The sequence below is a fragment of the Xenopus laevis genome, chromosome 6S, assembly GCF_017654675.1.
Source record: "Xenopus laevis strain J_2021 chromosome 6S, Xenopus_laevis_v10.1, whole genome shotgun sequence".
NCBI lineage: Eukaryota > Metazoa > Chordata > Amphibia > Anura > Pipidae > Xenopus > Xenopus laevis.
Window position 1 is genome coordinate 119,732,448 of NC_054382.1, and position 22,396 is coordinate 119,754,843.

At 36.5% G+C, this 22,396-nt stretch overlaps 1 protein-coding gene across 1 annotated transcript in view; it reads right to left on the reverse strand.

The window, feature by feature from the left end:
• The window catches only part of angpt1.S (angiopoietin 1 S homeolog), a 205,944-nt gene that overhangs the window by 71,872 nt on the left and 111,676 nt on the right, over positions 1 to 22,396 (reverse strand). Inside the window, 2 exon segments of the mRNA NM_001092334.1 lie at positions 9,231 to 9,463; positions 20,648 to 20,769. Of these exon segments, the coding sequence (NP_001085803.1) occupies positions 9,231 to 9,463; positions 20,648 to 20,769 (355 nt within the window).

A 22,396-nucleotide genomic window follows, 5' to 3' on the forward strand; every position in this document is an offset into this window, starting at 1 on the left:
TCAATAGAGGAAAAATAGTTAGAATTTAGAATGTTTTTTTTGGCTACTTCGACCATCGAATGGGCTACTTCGACCTTCGACTACGACCTTTGACTTCGAATCGAACGATTCAAACTAAAAATCATTTGACTATTAGACCATTCGATTGTCGAAGTAGTGTCTCTTTAAAAAATTCTTCGACCCCCTAGTTCCACCTAAAACCTACCGAGGCCAATGTTAGCCTATGGGGAAGGTCCCCATAGGCTTCCTAACAATTTTCTGATCGAAGGAATATCCTTCAATCGATGGATTAAAATCGTTCGATATTCAAAGTCGAAGGATTTTACTTTGACGGTCGAATATCGAGGGTTAATTAACCCTCGGTATTCGACCCTAGGTAAATCTGCCCCATACTGTCTGCTCAAACCCAGCTAAATGCAGTCAGATTGATTGGGAGGCATTTCATAATACAGATGGACAATGACCCAAAACATACAGCCAAAGCAACCCAGGAGTTTATTAAACCATATAAGTGGAATATTCTTGAATGGCCAAGTCAGTCACCTGATCTGAACCCAATTGAGCTGCATTTCACTTGTTATAGACTAAATTTGGGACAGAAAGGCCCACAAACAAACAGCAACTGAAAGCCGCTGCAGTAAAGGCATTAATGACAGAGCATTAAAAAGGAGGAAACCCAGAATCTGGTGATGTCCATGAGTTCAACACTTCAGGCTGTCACTGCCAGCACAGGGTTTTCAGCCAAGTATTAGAAATGAACATTTTATTTTTGAGCCCATGAAATGAAGTGATTGTGTTACAAAAAGGCTTTAGGTCCTGCAATCTTTTTGTTTAACCCACTGAATAAAAGATGAAAGTCTGCAGTTCAACTTGCATCTGAGTTGTTTCATTTAAAATTCATTGTGGTCATGTACAGAACCAAAATAAGAAAAAAAGTTGTCTCTGTCCAAATTTTTATGGACCTAACTGTATATATACTGTGTATATATATATATATATATATATATATATATATATATATATATATATATATATATATATATATATATATATATATATATATATATATTTTTTTTTTTTTTCTGTTACCTATGGGTGATAAAGTTTACAGTTTAATCTACCAACAAAGCAGGATATGGATTCACTTACACTTTAAGAGCAATTCTCGCTGCTTCCGTCCGGTGAAGATATATAATGGAGTCCAAGTAATTGTCAAATTCAATATTAATTCTGTAAATTCAGGGTGTTTTTATTTCCACACTACATGTTTTGAGCAACAGCTCTTTTTCAAGTCTAACAACAATTACTTGGACTGAAAGCCTACAGTATGTAAATGTCACACTAAACACATACAGTATTTTACTTTGGTTCAGCAATACTGTGAAACCTAGCTCTCTAAATGATTTGCTGAGGTGAATTGGAGTTGTAAAAGTGATGCCCCATAAATACTTGTGGGGTGTTAGGGCCTTTTCTTGATTGAATAAATGCATTACAGTGAGAGAATGAATTGAGCTCTTCGCTTTTATCAAGCGCAATGCAAACCACATAAAAATCCTTCCATAAGCACTTTGGACTTTTTCTTGGAACAAAAGATGTCAATGAATGAGCTAGGCGGTGACCCAGGAATTTATTTTTAACATATAAAGCAGGAAAATATACTTATACTTATGTTTCTTTTAGATAAGAATAAATACAGATTTGTGATTTTTACCTTAAAGGGCATGTAAAGTCTAAAATAGAATAAGGCTAAAAATGCTGTATTTTGTATACTAAATATAAACATGAACTTACTGCACCACAAGCCTAATCAAACAAATAATTTATGCTTTCAAAGTTGGCTACAGGGGGTCACCATCTTGTAACTTTGTTATACATCTTTGCAAGACTAAGACTGTGCACATGCTCAGTGTGGTCTGGGCTGCTTAGGGATCATCATAAACAAAACTGCTTGAGTTCTGCATGGCTGGGAAGTAAGGCGGGGGCTCCCCCTGCTGTTCATAAGTATGATTGTTTCCCTGCTCAGCAGTTAGGGACCATCTGACAATTCCTATCCACAGCAGTAAATGAAGGGAGAATTTCACTGCATACAGTCAGGTTTCTTATAAAAACAGTAAACATTTTTTAATTAAAGTATATTGGAGATAGGTTTCTTTTTCATTAAAGAAAGTAAAAATGGGATTTTATTTTTTTTGCCTTTACATGCCCTTTAATTTGTTCCAATGTGTTAAACATCTAAACTCAAATGAGCAGAATTAATGTATACTGACTAAAACAGATGGGGTACAGTGATTTGCAAGGTGTACAAAAATACAACGAGGGTCATTTATGACAACAGGGTTGGACTGGATTGGGAGGACACAGAGAAAAACCCAGACCTGATCCACATGGCATGGGCCCCATAGGGGATGTGGGGGCCTTGGTGGACCTTGCCCACCCAAGTCCTACCCTGTATAACAGTGCAATAATGGGCACTAGCTATAATTTGTTTTTGCACTTTGCGCACTACCTTCCAACATAAATTAATTGCTCCAGGTCTCCGTTTTAGAGCAAAGAAACCTGCAGTTGCCCCCATGGAAACAACAGTGATTGGATTCAACAACACTTTACTCATGACAGACAGAAGGGGGGGGGCAAATGGAAATGTCCTATACTGCCAACGTCTGTATGTCTCTTGTCTCACACAGTATGAACTGAATGAATGTTTGCAATTCTGTAGTATTTAGTAGTATAGTAACTGTAAATGTAATAATTGCAAAGCAAAATCTAAGATTTACAGAGCAGCTACTAGGACCCAAGTCTAGACAATTCTTTCCATTAAACAGTTACAACTATTTCCATTTAACAAGTATTTTCCCAGGTATGGTGCAATTTTATTTCTGAGTATTCAATCACCAGTAATCAGTGTTTGAAGTTACAGGTCATTACAAATAATCCTATGAGGTGTTGCAGGTAAGAACCAGACCAAGCAGCCTGTGTGTTCTTTCTCTGAGCAAATAAAAACTATCCTTCTATTTCTCACTTGCTTCCTACAATGAAAACACTCTGCTTGATGAAAGATCTTCCAATGCATGGGAACAGGGACTTAAGTTTGCCTTTAGTTTTCTCTGCACACCAGAATTTATGGTAATCTCTACTTTGGCAAGTAGCAAGCTCTTAAATGCAAGTAAGAAACCAAACTATGGTCCTTGGCTAGTGGCACAAATAAATATTTGATTCACTTATCGGAGTGCTGCTGGATTTTATGTTATACAAAGTATGGTCCTTGATACCTCAATTACAAGTGAAAAAATTTTAATTACTGCAGGATTGGGAGAGAAGCCACTTACAGGCAAATCTGTACTATTGGCTATTGAACTATTTGGCTGCTCAGACAGTGGGAAAAAAAGGGTTTGTGAAAACCCAAATCTGGACCCATATCATCCATAGGAATCAGGGGCTCCCTTTGGCAAATGATCATATACACATGCAAGTTACTGACATATCTGAGAACATTCTAAATTCCTAGCAGACTCCGATTTCAATGCAAACCACATGGGCAGATGTTGCCTAGTTTGGTTAAAAACAGATACATTATTAGACCAATTTATCTGCACATTGGTACATGATGGGTGCAGATAATTATGGCTATAGCTGCATAATCAGGGGGCTTAATAGGAATAGGTCAGTTTGGGACCCTATCAAATATACCAATAGATCATTAAGGGGCAAATTCACCAAGGGTCAAATATCGAGGGTTAATTAACCCTTGATATTCGACTGGGAATTAAAATCCTTCAACTTAGAATATCGAAGTCGAAGGATTTTAGCGCAAATCGTTCGATCGAACGATTCGAAGGATTTTAATCCAACGATCGAAGGATTATCCTTTGACCAAAAAAATGTAGGCAAGCCTATGGGGACCTTCCCCATAGGCTAACATTGATTTCGGTAGATTTTAGATGGCGAACTAGGGGGGGTCAAAGTTTTTCTTAAAGAGACAGTACTTCGACTATCGAATGGTCGAATAGTCGAACGATTTTTAGTTTGAATCCTTCGATTCGAAGTCGTAGTCGAAGGTCGAAGTAGCCCATTCGATGGTCAAAGTAGCCCAAAAAACACTTCGAAATTCGAAGTTTTTTTACTTCGAATCCTTCACTCGAGCTTGGTGAATTGGCCCCTTTATGTGCAATTTCTTTTTGAGTTCTTATTTAGTTTGAATTATATTGAGGTTGGCGAAGGAAAGGTCAGGTTTGCTAATAATTAAATATTTTAATGTATTTAGTAGCAATTTATTTTAGTAAACAATACTTTAGTCAAAATTAAAAAGGCCTTGTTGATGGAAACGTGAACAAGCCTGAGTATGGGAGCTATGTAGGAGTCTGAGCTTTCTGTAACCCTCCTACCACCTACACACAGACCCTCTCACATTAACCTTAATGACAATATCATGCTTGATTTAAAGCCACCACTTTCTCCCAATTTGGAGCTTGGAAATCAGAGGCATTCGATGACATGCTAGATCCCTATCAAGGTTTGAATAGACTGCAGTTACAATGAGTGACAATGATAAATTATGGTGCTCCAGAAAGGTTCACTGCATGTTTATAATTATCCATTTCAAAGAAACACTTACCCACCGTCATATATTCACTCACTTTAGTAAAGGAACATCTTTAGGTTTAACATGTTAATGATTAATCTCTCTTCCCTAATGAAATATCCAACAGAGTGAGAAAGGGGAAAAAAATGCATTAATGCTTTAAAAATGATTCAAATAAGAAAAAAATCTTAAACTCAAAAATCTCAAATGCTTATTTAAGAACTCAAAACTCGAAAACTCATCGAGAAAAACAACTAGAATGCAGTAAAATCCCAATCTAACCTTCACTGACTTAATATTGAAAACTCCAATTGAAATATAGTTTGACATTTCAAAATAAAACTCCTACTGACTCCCAATGGACTTGCTAGCTTTTGAATGCTGAATTATTTCTTTATTTTTGAGTTTTTCGATTCTTTCGTGCTTAATAAATAGTCAAAATCAAGTTTTTGAAATCTTGAATCACGGTAAAAACTCAAATTTGAATTTTGATAAATCTGTCCAATAGAAAGATATGTTTTTTTAAGCAGATCTAGATTGTAAAGTTGCGCAATGGACATTGCACTTCACCTCCAGCTACGAGTTTAGGGAGATGCACCCGGGCCACTCAATGTAATCCGTGAGTGCGCTCCCTTTTTCAAGATACAGGTATGGGACCTGTTATCCAGAATGCTTGGGACCTGGGGTTTTCCGGATAATGGATCTTTCCGTAATTTGTGTCTTCATGGCTTTAGTCTACTAGAAATTATTTAAACATTAAATAAACTCAATAGGCTGGTTTTGGTTTCAATAAGGATTAATTATATCTTAGTTTGGCTCAAGTACAAGCTACTGTTTTATTATTAATGAGAAAAAGGATATCATTTTTAAAAATTTGGATTATTTGGATAAAATGGAGTCTATGGGAGACAGCCATTCCGTAATTTGGAGCTTTCTGGATATCGGGTTTCTGGATAAGGGATAGTATACCTGTATATTGAACTTTTTAAACCTCTGCAAACACACAAGCGTGGGGCCTTGGGTATATACAGCCAGGTCAGAAAGTCCATAGGGTGAGCGATTTATATTATTAAGGAGATTATTGATACATAAATGGAATTGAAAGTTTTACATACTTGAGTTTAGAAGTGATCCATGAGTTATAGACATTTGTTTTGAACTTAGCCATATTCATTGTTATAATATATGACAGAGATAAGAGACAGAGAGAGAAAGAGAGACAGACAGAAATGAGAGAGAGAGATAGAGAGAGATCCATAGCCATACAAAGAGGATATAGACATAACTTGACTTTGAATTAGGCTGGTTCCCTAGTGAAAGTGCATTACAGCATTTTCTCTATTTCCTGAGCTGCACTGAGCAATAAAATAAATGGAAACCAAAGAGAAAGTGCTAAAGGAATTTAACCATTTTCAGGAACAGATTTATTTTGGATGAATGAAAGTTAAATTAATGTAACCGTGATTTTTACTTTGTGTGAGAGTTGCCTTGCATTTGACATTTCCTAACTTTTCCTAACAATCATGAGAAGTGTTTAAGTAGAGTATATTCTTTCCAACCTGTCAAGTCTTGTCTGGGCATTCCTTAAAACATTCCATAGGGATTTAAAAGCTAAAGAGAGATCAACTTGAAATATTTGTTCACAGTTATTTTCATACAATTTTAAAACTGTTTCTTGGTGCTCCAGTGCAGGTATACTATGCATAGTGGTGAACACTAGGGGAACTCAGATAAGCAGTTTTATCCTTGTATGTTTTCTTACTAAACTTGCCTTGAATTCCTGCTATCAAATGGAGCAAAGAAGTGTTGCTGACAGAATTGTAACAATATGCCCAGAGCAGCATTATATGTGAGAGATTACACGTCAAGACCCTTTCCCATGGACACATTGAAAGAAATCTGCTTAGTGATCAGTCACCTCAAAGACAATAGCCAGTTAAAGTTGCCTCTTAAGCTAATGAACTTAACTGGTAGCCTTGTTCTAATGATTAGTTGTTCAATGAGATTTTTTAACCTCCTAGAAAATAAGTACTGATGTCCACCCAGGGCAGCCATCAGGGGGGGGACAGGGGGGAGAGTTGTAGGGGGGCCCGGCCATGTCACACTTACTTGATTATCCGGGCCCCCCATCTTTCTGAGAGCTGCTGACTTTGGGATGGCATGGACGTTTAAGGGGCCCTGGCCACCAATTTTCTCATAATGTCGAGGGGGGGCGGGGGCCCTGGCCACCAATTTTTTTTCTCATGTGGGGTCCTAGCCACTAATATTTTTTAATGGGGGACCCTGGCCACAAATGTTTTTTTATGGGGGGCCCTGACCACCAATATCTTATTTTTTATTAACATGTGGGAACCCTAGCCACCAATATTTTTTTGTTTTTATACTGTGTGGTGGGGGGGGCGGACCTGTGGGGAGGGGAGGGCAGACCTGTAGGTGGGGCTTGCGGTGGGTGCAGCCCAGGGGGGCCCAGGAAATTTTGTCGTATGGGGCCCTGCGATTTCTGATGGCGGTTCTGTGTCCACCGTTAGTTAGGTCTCAAATCTATTGCCTAATTTTTTTTTTCTTTATTGCAGTAGCTGTGGCATTTATACTAAAGCCCCTCAAAAAAAACTAAAGCCCAAATCTATCTACTTATCTATATAAGACTAGGACTATCCTTATAGGTTATTTGATGTGCTAACATTTGGTGGATGTCAGCCATCTAAAAGAAGTTACAATAATAAATACTACTTCAGTCTTTCTTTCTTGTTGAAGGGTAAAGTCACTCACATGCAAATCTGTTTTTTTGGCAGTCACCCAAAAGATTCATGGCAACCAAGGGCTCCCTTTGGCTAATGATCATATACACGTGCAAGTAACTGACATATCTGTATCTGAGAGCTTAAAATGCATAGCAGATTCTGATTTCACTGCAAACGCATGGACATATATTGCCTAGTTTACCTAATTTGATGTGCCAACATTTTGTGGATGTCAGATGTATCAAATGCCACTACTAAGAGAACTTAAAGGGCATGTAAAGGCAAAAAAATGAAATCCCATATTTACTTTCTTTAATGAAAAAGAAACCTATCTCCAATATACTTTGATTAAAGAATGTGTACCGTTTTTATAAGAAACCTGACTGTATGCAGTGATATTCTCCCTTCATTTACTGCTGTGGATAGGAATTGTCAGATGGTCCCTAACTGCTGAGCAGGGAAACAATCATACTTATGTACAGCAGGGGGAGCCCCCGCCTTACTTCCCAGCCATGCAGAACTCAAGCAGCTTTGTTTATGACGATCCCTAAGCAGCCCAGACCACACTGAGCATGTGCACAGTTTTAGGGGCACATTTACTAAGGGTCGAATATCGAGGGTTAATTAACCCTCAATATTCGACCATCGAAGTACAATCCTTCGACTTCAAATATCGAAGTCAAAGGATTTGCCGCATTTACTTCGATCGAACAATCGAAGGAAAAATCGTTCGTTTGATCGAATGATAAATCCTTCAAATCGAACGATTCGAAGGATTTTAATCCATTGATCGAACGATTTTCCTTCGATCAGAAATTGCTTAGAAAGCTTATGGGGAAGGTCTCCATAGGCTAACGTTGGTACTCGGTAGGTTTTAAGTGGCAAAGTAGGTAGTCTAAGTTTTTTTTTTTAAGAGACAGTACTTCGACTATCGAATGGTCGAATAGTCGAGCGATTTTTAGTTTGAATCGTTTGATCTGAAGTTGAAGTCGTAGTCGAAGGTCGAAGTAGCCTATTCGATGGTCGAAGTACCCACAAAAAAACTTAAAAATTCAACATTTTTTTACTTCGAAACCTTCACTCGAGCTAAGTAAATGTGCCCCTTAGTCTTGCAAAGGTGTTTAACAAAGTTACAAGATGGTGACCCCCTGTAGACAACTTTGAAAGCATAAATTATTAGTTGGATTAGGCTTGTGGTGCAGTAAGTTCATGTTTATATTTAGTATACAAAATATTTTAGACTTTACATGCCTTTTAACAGCACTACTGAACATAGAACATTAGTGTTATGAAAATCTTATAACAAGAGACATGGTAGATGTTTAATGACAAAATGTAATTTCTAAGGAGTTTCCTTTTCCTCTTAAATGACACCATGTGTATTAAATCTGCATGCTTAGTACATTTAATAATTTTCAAAATATAAGGCCAAATTCAATTAGACGAGAAAATCTGCTAATTTGATTGCAGATTTTCTCATTATGCCCAATACTGTACAATTCAATGAGGAAAAATTAACTCACTGTTTATCACATGAAAACTCTATTTAAGTCTATGGGGGAAACTGGAAATGAATAAAGAGAATTGAATCTCAGACATATGTTTTTACTGGGTACACAACAAAATAGCTTAACTGAGCATTGCAAACACCTGCCTGAATGTTTTTAAGCGAACGTAAAAACCTTTTTATTGAGAAGTTTTATTACATACACTGTGCAAACTATAAAATTCTAAATCGCTACCCTACTGTTGCGTGAGGGACAAAGTGTTTGTAAAGGCAAAATTCACATTAATTGTGATGATTTTTACATTAGCGACCAATATTACATTCCCACCCCAGCATCATCCCCAAAAGCATTGGAATAACGTTACCCTCTAGTCAAACCAGTCAGATTTCTAAACTTACTTACCTCCTTCCTTGGAACAGAGCTTAACAAGGTTATGCACTGTATCCATGAGCTCAAGCTGCTGTTTCTGCAAGATGCTGTTGTTACTTGTTGCCTTATTCAATTGCTTCTCCAGCTCCTGGATTATGTAAATCTGACGGGACACTAGATTTTGCAAAGATTCCTTTTCTGTTTTTAGGGTATTCAGTTCATCCTTGTGTCTTTCTTCCATCTCCACCATTTTGTTTTCTAGTAAACTGTGCATAATGAGAAATATGAAAATGATAGTTTAGCACTAAGACAGAGTGCTAATTTTTCAGAGATTTTATGGGCATTGTTTGAATTTAATCAAAGATTCTAAATATAAATCTGTTTAACTGCCATTCATATTTGCTGAATTGTATTGGTCCCTGATGTTGCAGAATAGTTTAAAGGGATACTGTCATGGGAAAAAAATTCTTTTTCAAAATGAATCAGTTAATAGTGCTGCTCCAGCAGAATTCTGCACTGAAATCCATTTCTCAAAAGAGCAAACAGATTTTTTTTATATTCAATTTTTAAATCTGACACGGGGTTAGACATATTGTCAATTTCCCAGCTGCCCCAAGTCATGTGACTTGTGCTCTGATAAACTTCAATCACTCTTTACTGCTGTACTGCAAGTTGGAGTGATATCACCCCCTCCCTTTTTCCCCCCAGCAGCCAAACAAAAGAACAATGGGAAGGTAACCAGATAGCAGCTCCCTAACACAAGATAACAGCTGCCTGGTAGATCTAAGAACAACACTCAATTGTAAAAACCGATGTCTCACTGAGACACATTCAGTTACATTGAGAAGGAAAAACAGCAGCCTGCCAGAAAGCATTTCTCTCCTAAAGTGCAGGCACAAATCACATGACCAGGGGCAGCTGGGAAATTGACAAAATGTCTAGCCCCATGTCAGATTTCAAAATTGAATATAAAAAAATCTGTTTGCACTTTTGAGAAATGGATTTCAGTGCAGAATTCTGCTGGAGCAGCACTATTAACTGATTAATTTTGAAAAATGTTTTTTTCCCATAACAGTATCCCTTTAAGGTACACTAGAGGGCAGATTTACTATATGGTGTAAAAAAATGGCAGAATAATTCACCACACATCACCAGGTATCACCATATAAAACAGCGTAAATATGGCATCATGTCCACACGTGTCATGGTATATACAGTATAGAATATGATAATAATATATAACATCCTAACTGCAAAAGACTTTACTGGAAACACTGATAACACCAATAGATAGCTAGATGCAGACTAATCAGCATGTTGAACCATCACTAGCTGATGGCTTGCATTTTAGTCTTTCAGTGCTGGAGAACTTATGGTGTCTGTCCACTGACAATATTGTATTTATGCTCTTCAGGGCCTAATTCATAACATTCTTTGTGTTCTTGGGCTTACTCCTACTATCCCTTTTATAAACATATAGATATATACATATATTACCGGAATGTAACTCTGACTTGTTTCAAAAGAATTCTTGGCCGGCTTATTGAAATTGGAGCTAAAATTGCTTCTATAGGTTTCTTACAAAAAAAAATGAATAAATAAAAGAAACACAGTTGGTAATCGGCGAGACACAATACTATTTCGATCACCTTCCAGGATGTGGCATCCTTGCAACATGATCTTGACAAACTGGCAATCTGGGCAGCTAAGTGGCAAATGAGATTCAATGTTGATAAATGTAAAGTCATGCACCTGGGATGTAAAAATATCCAAGCCACTTATACCCTTAATGGGACTGCACTAGGCAAATCCATTATGGAAAAGGACCTTGGAGTCCTTGTAGATGATAAACTTGGCTGTAGCAAGCAATGCCAGTCAGCAGCATCAAGGGCAAATAAGGTCTTGAGCTGTATTAAAAGGGGCATAGATTTACGGGGAGGAGGGGGTCATTGTTCCACTGTATAGAGCACTTGTAAGGCCCCATCTAGAATATGCCGTACAGTTTTGGTCTCCATCACTCAAACAGGACATTATTGTATTAGAGAGCGTATAGAGAAGGGCAACTAAGCTGGTAAAAGGTATTGAAAATCTTAGCTACTGTATGAGGAAAGACTGGCCAAATTGGAGATGTTTCCGCTGGAGAAGAGGCGCTTAAGGGGTGATATGATGACTATGTTTAAATATATAAGGGGATCATATAATAATCTCTCTAATGCTTTATTTACCAGTAGGTCTTTCCAGCTGACACGAGGTCACCCATTCCGATTAGAAGAAAAGAGGTTCCGCCTAAATATTCGGAAGGGGTTTTTTACAGTGAGAGCTGTGAAGATGTGGAATTCTCTCCCTGAATCAGTGGTACAGGCTGATACATTAGATAGCTTTAAGAAGGGGTTGGATGGTGTTTAGCAAGTGAGGGAATACAGGGTTGTGGGAAATAGCTCATAGTCCAAGTTGATCCAGGGACTAGTCCGATTGCCATTTTGGAGTCAGGAAGGAATTTTTCCCCCTCTAAGGCAAATTGGAGAGGCTTCAGATGGGTTTTTGCCTTCCTCTGGATCAACTGGCAGATAGGTAGTTAAAAAAAAAAAAAAGTTGAACTCGATGGACGTGTCTTTTTTCTACCTTACTTACTATGTTACTATGTTACCTTTGCTCCTGTTTCTTTACATACCAGCTATACCACTGACTGTGCTAACTGGTTTCCCATACATTACGAATCATCTCTTTGCATGAATTTCCCAGACCAATTTCTTTTAATTAGATGAAGTCACTATAAATCATAATCGTCATGATACCTTTAAGTTTCTTTATGCCCTTAATTAAATCCATCTCCACAATTCAAAATCACATGTAGGACTCAGCTATGAAGGACAAGGGTTGTGTCTCAAAACAATCCCAGTTTTGTTCAAAGGGGAGAGCTTTTGTAGTAGCTTAAAGGAAAACTATACTGCCTGAACAATGTAGGTCTCTATAAAAATATATTGCATAAAACAGCTTATATGAAAAACCCTGCTTCATGTAAATAATCCGTTTTCAAAATAATATACTTTTATAGTAGTATGTGTCATTGGGTAATCATAAAAAAAGTAAAAAATGCCCTTTTAAATAATAAGGGCCGCCCCTGGGATCCTAGGATTCACGGTGCACACAAACAAGCCATACATGTTAGGTCACATGAGCCAATTAACAGACAGAGTTGTGTCTTTTGCTTCCACACTTCTTCCTGTTACAGTTAGAGCTGCAGTATTTCTGGTCAGGTGATCTCTGAGGCAGCACACAGACCATCACTAAATGGTGGGTCAAGGCAAGAGATGTAAAAGGGAAATATTTACTTAAATATATACACCAGTTTGTGAAGATTCTTTAATATGCCAATTAATTTGATATAAACTATCTTAGGTATTCATTTTGGGGGTATATTTTTCCTTTAAGGCACAATGTCCGAATAAATTTGTGAAACTGCTGCGAAAATTCATCGGCGTCGCCGGCATCCAAAACGAGACACTGGTGGTGTTTCGCAAATCTTTCGCTTTTCCGCGAATTTCCTGTGAATTTTGCGGTGAAACGGGACAAATTCGCCTATCCCTAGAGATGAATTCACTGACCTTTTTTTCTGTACATTTACAACTGTATAACTATTTATAACTATGAATGAATGAAAACACTCATGAAGACCACAATGGTTTACGCATGTTCTACGGACAGCTATAGCAACAACACTTTTTGTTTAGGACTTCAGCTGAGCGATAGCTATTTTAAAAATCATCCAAAACCACCTTATTGTTTTTCTTTACGGAGATCACAATGAATCTATTTTATGGGCACCTTGGGAAGCTTTGGCTGCTCACTAATTTTTCTTGGTGTCTAAAATAGATAAACGATAAGAGATATGTTCTAAAGTTTCAGCCACATATCGTATCATACTAGCGTAATTTGTTATTATACCTGTAAATGGGACATCAATGTCCTGGAAGCTGACAACACAATCCCCCATTTGGCCAAGACCTTCACCTTAAGGGGCTGATTCACTAAGGGTCGAATATCGAGGGTTAATGAACCCTCGATATTCAACTAGGAATTGAAATCCTTCGACTTCGAATATCGAAGTCGAAGGATTTAGCGCAGATAGTTTGATCGAAGGATTATTCCTTCGATCGAACGATTAAATACTTCGAATCGAACGATTCGAAGGATTTTAATCCAACGATTGAAAGAATATCCTTCGATCAAAAAAAGTTAGCCAGGCCTATGGGGACCTTCCCCATAGGCTAACATTGACTTCGGTAGCTTTTAGATGCCGAACTAGGGGGTCGAAGTTTTTTTAAAGAGACAGTACTTCGACTATCGAATGGTCGAATAGTCGAACGATTTTTACTACAAATCCTTCGATTCGAAGTCATAGTCGTAGTCGAAGGTCGAAGTAGCCCATTCGATGGTCGAAGTAGCCCAAAAAAACCTTCGAAATTCAAAGTTTTTTTACTTCGAATCCTTCACTCGAAGTTAGTGAATCGGCCCCTAATTGCAAAGATTCTAATTTAGGAGATGACAAATTATTAACACACACACATATATAATTTTTTTACTCTACAAATTGCAAATTGTTGTGTGTTATATTTTAGAGCCCCAAAATCGTTGTACATTTAATATATTTTACCATAATTTCTTTAAATAAACCACTTGGAAAATTATATTTTCTTAGTCCCTTAATACACTTTCAGCCAAATTGCTGTCTATATTATTGCCTTGTTGCTGGAAGCAGATGAAAGCTGTTCATTCAAGTAATTTGTGATAATCGGAATGCATATTGCTCATAAGAAAACCACTGTGTTTGTATTGGCTCCATGGTTCAAACTCCTTTAAAGATGAGTTGCAACAAATGAGGGTATTCTATGAAATGATGATATAATCGTAAGGCAGTAAAACTAACTGTGGTTGTAATAAAAAGTGTATACAGATATTTCAAAAACAGACTACAGTATTTTAGTGATGTACTATATATCTAGATTCATATTATGTTCCCTCTACATGCAATTTGACCTAGTCATTAATTTTCCATATATTTTCTCATTGTAAACTAACTACTTTTGTGCCTGGCACAGTTTAGGAAATGCTCCCACCAATGTGGACTTTGACTTTATTCCCATAAACCCCTTTGACCCAGGCAGCTATTTCATATCACTAACAAGTGGAGAATGACACAGAGAAAGACTTATTTACTGAATTCTGAGGCAATGCAATTAATCTCTGCATTCTGATTCTTTATTTGGTATTTTCAAAATATTATTATTGATCAATACTTTTCCCAAAAGATAAAGGTGGTTACTGCTCAATAAAAAATACTAAGGATTTCAGATTTAACAAATCCTTCTAGCATGAACAAAAACTAAAATTCTAACTATAAAATTAAAATGTCCACATGAAATTTGTATTGGGGTTTAACTATTCAGAGACATAGAGCAAAATGGTGACAGCAAATTTATAAATATATTAAATTTGTCAGATTGATTTTTTTAAACAATATTATAAACTGTTATCCACAATAAACTACTGACATGTGATACATCATTTTGCTCATCTCTCTTTTATACATTATGGGGCAGATTTATCAAGGCTTGAATAGTAAATTCCAAATTCAAATTTTCTAGGGGCACATTTACCTAGGGTCGAATATCGAGGGTTAATTAACCCTCGATATTCGACCGTCGAAGTAAAATCCTTCATCTTCGAATATCAAAGTCGAAGGATTTAGCGAAATTTGTTCGATCGAACGATCGAAGGAATAATCATTCGATCGAACGATTAAGTCCTTCGAATCGAACGATTCGAAAGATTTTAATCTATCGATCGAAGGACATTCCTTCGATCAGAAAATTGTTAGGAAGACTATGGGGACCTTCCCCATAGGCTAACATTGGCCCCGGTAGGTTTTAGGTGGCAGACTAGGGGGTCAAAGTATTTTTTAAAGAGACAGTACTTCGAATATCGAATGGTCAAATAGTCGAACGATTTTTACTTCGAATTGTTCGATTCGAAGTCGAAGGTCGTAGTCAAAGGTCGAAGTAGCCCATTCGATGGTCGAAGTAGCCAAAAAATAACATTCGAAATTCAAACTATTTTTCCTCTATTCCTTCACTCGAGCTAAGTAAATGGGCCCCCAAGTGTTAGAATCCACACATTCAAATTTACTCCCCTATTCAAATGTTAATTCGAATGTAAGATGTAACAGACCTTGACCATGGAAACAGTCCTAATTTGAATATTTGCAACCTAAAACCTGTACAAGTAAAGGGAAGAGGTCTGTTGAGCCATTTGAGATGTTAATAGCCTTCCTGACATTCAAGTTTTGATTTGTGCGAATTGAATACGATTCAAATACAATTCGAATTTTCGGGCCACAACTATTCAATTGAATATTTAAGATTCATATTTTTTTCTTAAATAACCTCCCAGTCAAATTGTGAGTATATTAGAGTTAAAAAATTCACATGAATTAGAAAATGTTGTCAAGGCTTTTTCTCCGAATTCGAGTTTGGTTGAATTTTTTTTTATAATAGAGTGAGAAAACGTCAATTTTAATAGACCTCAAAGTATAGAAACAAGACATATTTTTTCTTATAGAAGTTCCAGTCATAGCCAGATTGGAAAATTCAATAGGCCTGAATAAATGTATCACTGGACATTTTGGGGCCGATTCACTAAGGGTCGAATATCGAGGGTTAATTAACCCTCGATATTCGACTAGGAATTAAAATCCTTCGACTTCGAATATCGAAGTCGAAGGATTTAGAGCAGATAGTACGATCGAACGATCGAAGGATTATTCCTTCGATCGAACGATTAAATCCTTCGAATCGAACGATTCAAAGGATTTTAATCCAACGATCGAAGGAATATCCTTCGATCAAAAAAAGTTAGCCAAGCCTATGGGGACCTTCCCCATAGGCTAACATTGACTTTGGTAGCTTTTAGATGCCGAACTAGGGGGTCGAAGTTTTTTTTAAAGAGACAGTACTTCGACTAGCGAATGGTCGAATAGTCGAGCGATTTTTACTTCGAATCCTTCTATTCAAAGTCGTAGTCGTAGTCGAAGGTCGAAATAGCCCATTCGATGGTCGAAGTAGCCCAAAAAAACTTCGAAATTCGAAGTTTTTTAACTTCGAATCCTTCACTCGAAGTTAGTGAATCGGCCCCTTATTGTAATGTGTATAGAATCTCATGGGTATTGATTGCTATTAAAACATAAGTGCCTATTTGTTGGGAATATATCCTTACAGCTCATTATTTTATCTGGGTGCTTTCTGACTAATTAACTGGTTCTACAAAGCAAGAAAATAAAAGGCATAGGGGATGAAGTGCCACATTTTCATGTGAGGAATAGTGAATTTATTCCTTTGATCATTTTCCCTTAGATTTTCAGCCTGCAAACGTGGGGCTGAAACAAAACACCCAATGTGTCCAGCTGTCAACTCTGCATTTCCTTTCGTTTTCCCTGACAGAGTGCTAGTCGTGCTCGGTCTGACAGTAAGCCTTTTGATATTTATGGGACATGCAAAATATGATTTCAACTAAGAAAAACATTTTGATGATGAATAATAGAATTATAATAAATATCGCTTGACTCACAGGGGAAGCAACAAATATTTTAGTTTTGACAGAAGCAAAAAAGGACAAATCTCCCAAGATGCTGAATTATTCAAAATAATTTAAAGTGATGGACAAAGTGAGAAATAAAACATATTTCTCAATATTTTGACCACAATGCACCTTATATCTCTATCATTTTACCTTAATTGAGCCACAATCTAGAGACTCAAGGATTTGTGCATGAAACTAAGTAAAGCAAATTGTGTTTATTTGTTGTAAAAGAGCTTATATGTGCAACATGCTAAGATAGCACTCACACACGGGCAAGCCCATTTGTAAACATTTTAATTTTACTGGTTTTATAGTTTTTTTTTTTAAATTACAACTAAACTCTATTTCTCTAAAATCACAAATGTCCTGTAATTTAATTAAGTATCCAAACATCATAAACCTCTAAAATTCTGCATGGCTAAAAAAAGGTCCAATAGGATCAGTGTAGTGCCCAATGACTTCTATAGGACCTTAAATGCTTTTACTTACCAAAATTGTGTATTAGAGTTTTTGCTTGTTTTTTACACTTAAAGGGCATGTAAAGTCTAAAATAGAATAAGGCTAGAAATTCTGTATTTTGTATACTAAATATAAACATTAAATTACTGCACCACAAGCCTAATCAAACAAATAGTGTATGCTTTCAAAGTTGGCTACAGGGGGTCACCATCTTGTAACTTTGTTAAACATCTTTGCAAGACTAAGACTGTGCACATGCTCAGTGTGGTCTGGGCTGCTTAGGGATCATCATAAACAAAGCTGCTTGAGTTCTGCATGGCTGGGAAGTAAGGCGGGGGCTCCCCCTGCTGTTCATAAGTATGATTGTTTCCCTGCTCAGCAGTTAGGGACCGTCTGACAATTCCCATCCACAGCAGTAAATGAAGGGAGAATTTCACTGCATACAGTCAGGTTTCTTATTAAAACTGTACACATTTTTTAATTAAAGTATATTGGAGATAGGTTTCTTTTTCATTAATGAAAGTAAAAATTAGATTTAATTTTTTTGCCTTTACATGCCCTTTAACCTGCATCCGGCCCTAATTTGCATTGCAGGATCTGAACCTCACCCATACTCACATCTTCTAGTTCTCTATAGTAATGGGTGAATGTATTTGCCAGGCATGGATTTGCAGCAAATTTTCTCGCTTCGCCACCCGTGAATGCTAAATAGAAAAATATGGGGCAAGATATTTTTTAAGCTAAACTCCACTTAAAATTAGCTGCGGAAATTTTGCTGAAACAAAAAACATTGGTGAGCATAAAAAGTGGCAAAAAGCAAAATTATTAGGACACCCATTGACTTTAATGCATTTGGACAAAATAGTCTTGCGGATAAAAATTGTCGCTCGCATCAAAATTGTAATAAAAGTAGCAACAAGCAAATCAGAATTGGGCAAACTTAAAAAATATCTTGCCCCATATTTTTCTATTTAGACATTTGATAGGCTTTAGACCTACATTACAATGTTAGCTTCATGACAAACCTCCCAGTAGATAAGTAAGACTCATTGCTATGCATTGATTTATGAACAGCTTGCCATGATAATGAAGAAGATCTAGATTTCCGATGAAAGAAGAGTCCCACTACACAATCCTTGAAATGGACTTACTATGGAAAAAAAAACTATTTACTGTATTTTTAACCACATTCTTAATTTGATCCTTATTGTCTTAAAATACATATGTTGTTAGTATTAGATTTTGGTTTGATAGAACAGCGCAGGCATCATCATTATAATCTTTCATTCAATTAGTATGTGGTTTCTCATAACATTGTTTCCTCATAAGAAATATTTTCAAAATACATTATTACTTCCATTAACCTAGAAATAGGACTATATATCATAACAGTTATATTTATTGAGCGAATCCTGCATTTGTCTTTCTCAGTAAGCTGTGTTGTTTTAAAATAATGGGTTTTCTTTTGGGAGCATAAAGTTAAGTGTCTGTGAGATATCTATGGATTTATTCCAAACTAAGTAACCAGAAAAAAAAAGTAGCTAAAATAAAACAATGTTTATTTAAAAATTCCTCTTTAGATGCTGGGGGCAACTGTTAACTTTCAAACTAGACAGCACATATATAGTATGAGTTGATAAGGCTAGTGATGGGGGAATTTGCGCTGTTTCGCTTCGCCGAAAAATTCGCGAATTTCACGCGAAATTCGCGAAACGGCGAGAAATTCGCGAAACGGCGCTGGCGTCCGTTTTTGACGCCGGCGTCCGTTTTTTTCGGAAAAAAAAATTTTGACGCCGGCAAATTTTTTACGCGATTTTCGCGGGCGTTTCACGAATTTATTTGCCTGCCACAAATCGCGCAAATTCGCCGCGAATTTGCGCCTGGCAAATAAATTCGCCCATCACTAGTTAAGGCTATTCTCTCTCTATGAGAGCAAAAAAAAAAACAGGTGCAAAGATAGCACTATATTTTTTGCTCACTATGCACTAGTCCCCAACTTGCACCTACTATTAAGGGGTGCAAAAAGTTGCCCCAAACTCCCTATAAAGTATTGCTTGCATAGTTGAGGCATAGCTCATGAGCAAAAGGTGGAGGTCTCTTTGCATGATTCTTCCTTAAATGCTTTAGTTGCATTGGCCTCTCTTTCTGTGCTGCGTTGTTTGTTTGGTCATTGATTGGCCAGATGTAACAAAAAACTTAGGGGCAGATTTATCAAGGGTTGAAGTGAATTCGAGGCAATTTTCAAAGTAAAAAAATTTGAATTAATTTCGACCAACTAATAGGATACAACAACTTCGAATTTACTTCGACTTCGATTTGAAGTAAAATCGTTCGAATATTTGACCATTCGATAATCGAAGTACTTTCTCTTTAAAAAAAACTTCGACTTCAATAGTTCGCCAAATTAAACCTTCCAAAGTGCTATGTTAGCCTATGGGGACCTTCTAATGCATTTTTCTAAATTTTTTGTTGTCAAAGTAAAATCGTTCGGTCAATCACTGAAATGGTTCGAATCGATTGATCAGAACGATTTAATCGTACGATTTTACTTCGACCACAAAACTGTCAAATTCGATTTAATAGAACGATTTTACTTAGACCGCAAAACGGTCAAATTCGTTAAAAAAAACTTCAACTTCGATATTCGAAGTCGAAGTATAGCCATTCGATGGACGAATTTCGAGGTATATTTCACTTCGCAATACGACCTATGATAAATCTGCCCCTTAGTCTTTTCCTGTTGTGAAAGCAAATGTATGTATCAAATATGAGTAACCTTGAATTATGTGGCCTAAAATCCATTTCAAAAAACATGCATTCATTTTCCCTGATGTTTAGTTATCAGAGATGAAACACTCTCCGTTAATTGAGTTAACTGTGAGCACATTCCCTGCTGGGCTAAAGCTTAGTGCAAGTTTTAGGGATCACAGAATTTGTCAGCACCTTGTTTTAACACCATCAGAAATCTTCATCGGGAGGCTGAAAATTCGTTTTCTTTAACATCTCAACTGTTATGGTTTACATTAACTTACCAGTGAATTTATAAAGGTTCTTAGAAAGTTCTGTTTTTCCAAGTACAATACTTAACATTCCGTTTAAAAAATATATATATATACTAAAATGTAAGCAGTTTCCAGATAAAAAAACACAGAATACATATATTCTCATTTACAAAGAATGGAATAGAAATAATATTTTTTTTTATCAAATCATAACATAAAAATAAAATAAAAATGAGATTGTAAAAGAAATAATACATTTTACAAAATAAACAAAATACATTTAAAAAAGAATACATAGAAGAGATTGTAATGCCATACATTGTTCATTTATGTTTAAATTTATGTCGTCCTTACCTGTTTTTTTCTTGGATTTTTACAATTTCATTTGTTTGTTGAATGAGCTGTTTTTCCAATTTGTAAGTGGACAGTGAGTTTTCCAGCAGCTGAATTTCAAGTCGTGACGTCTGATTAAGAACCTAGTGAGGAATAGAGACATCAGTGATAGCAGAATAAGATAACACCGAGTAGTCTGTTTCCCTGGTCATTGCAAAAAAGTCTAAACAGAAGAGTGTATCGTTATTCTGAGATGATTAATGAATTACCCCCACCTTAATGAGTTACCAAGTCATGGCAATGGTGATCAGTCACTGTCACAGAAGGCAAACAGTAATGTACATTCTATACCAGTATGATGAGCTATAGAATTACTTAAAAAAGACAATGGAAGACACTCTTGATAGGTCTTTAAAGTTATTTTATTCTTTTGGTTGTGGCAAAGGTCTGACCAAAGGTCAGTATAGTAAGTTTCACAAGATAAAAAGAGAAGACAAAGAACCCTGCCTAATTGGATTGGGCAGGGTTCTTTGTCTTCTTTTTTTATCGAGTTATAGAATGAAATGATGAAAATGTATATCTCAAGCCCCATGACACACACATGTAGGTACTGCAATGGGTCACCACCCTTAAGAACCAGTTATTTTTTTTATTTCTGGGCTATTGTGGCAGAAGAATAAAATAAATTCACTGTTTGTATTCCCCTTAGCAGAATCTGGTTTTACACATAACAGTCGGTGAGACCACATTGTGCACGTCAGCTGACACATGCTGTTTTACTGGTGTCATTATGTGCAGCCACACATTGATAGATCCTAATATTTTATACAAGAAAAACACACAAAGATCAGACATTTTTTTTTTATAACAGCCTGAGATGTTTTAGGTACATAGGAATGTTAAGGTTTATGCATGATATTGGCTCCACCCCTGGGCTCCTAGGAAAATGTATGTGGTTCTGATCAGGAGGTGAACTGCCATAATATAATAAAAAAATAATCCTTGGGTGTTATATTTCCTTTACAAAAGCAACTTCTTTTAACAGTACAGCAGTAAAGGCCAGCCAAAAACAATGCATTTAATTCTCTGAACCATAATCAAATATTATTATAGTCCTTTATTTAAATACGACATATACATGGTGGTCTAACATGGAATAAATTTTGATGAGCTGGTAACTTTCTCTTAAATATAAAAACTTGAACAGACATTTTCTTTCACATAAGGAAGCAAGAAGCCCATTGAGTGGTCAATGTCATAAGCTTTAAAGGGCATGTAAAGGCAAAAAAATAAAATCCCATTTTTACTTTCTTTTATGAAAAAGAAACCTATCTCCAATATACTTTAATTAAAAAATGTGTACCGTTTTTATAAGAAACCCGACTGTATGCAGTTAAATTCTCCCTTCATTTACATGCCATGCCATGCAGAACTCAAGCAGCTTTGTTTATGACGATCCCTAAGCAGCCCAGACCACACTGAGCATGTGCACAGCCTTAGTCTTGCAAAGATGTATAACAAAGTTACAAGATGGTGACCCCCTGTAGCCAACTTTGAAAGCATAAATTATTTGTTTGATTAGGCTTGTGGTGCAGTAAGTTCATGTTTATATTTAGTATACAAAATACAGCATTTCTAGCCTTATTCTATTTTAGACTTTACATGCCCTTTAAGAGTGTTTTCATTTGTGGACTATCTCAAGCTTCTCCGGGAACGAAATGAGAGGGTTTTGCTATGTGACCTGTATAAGAGTAGTTAGCTGTAGCCTAA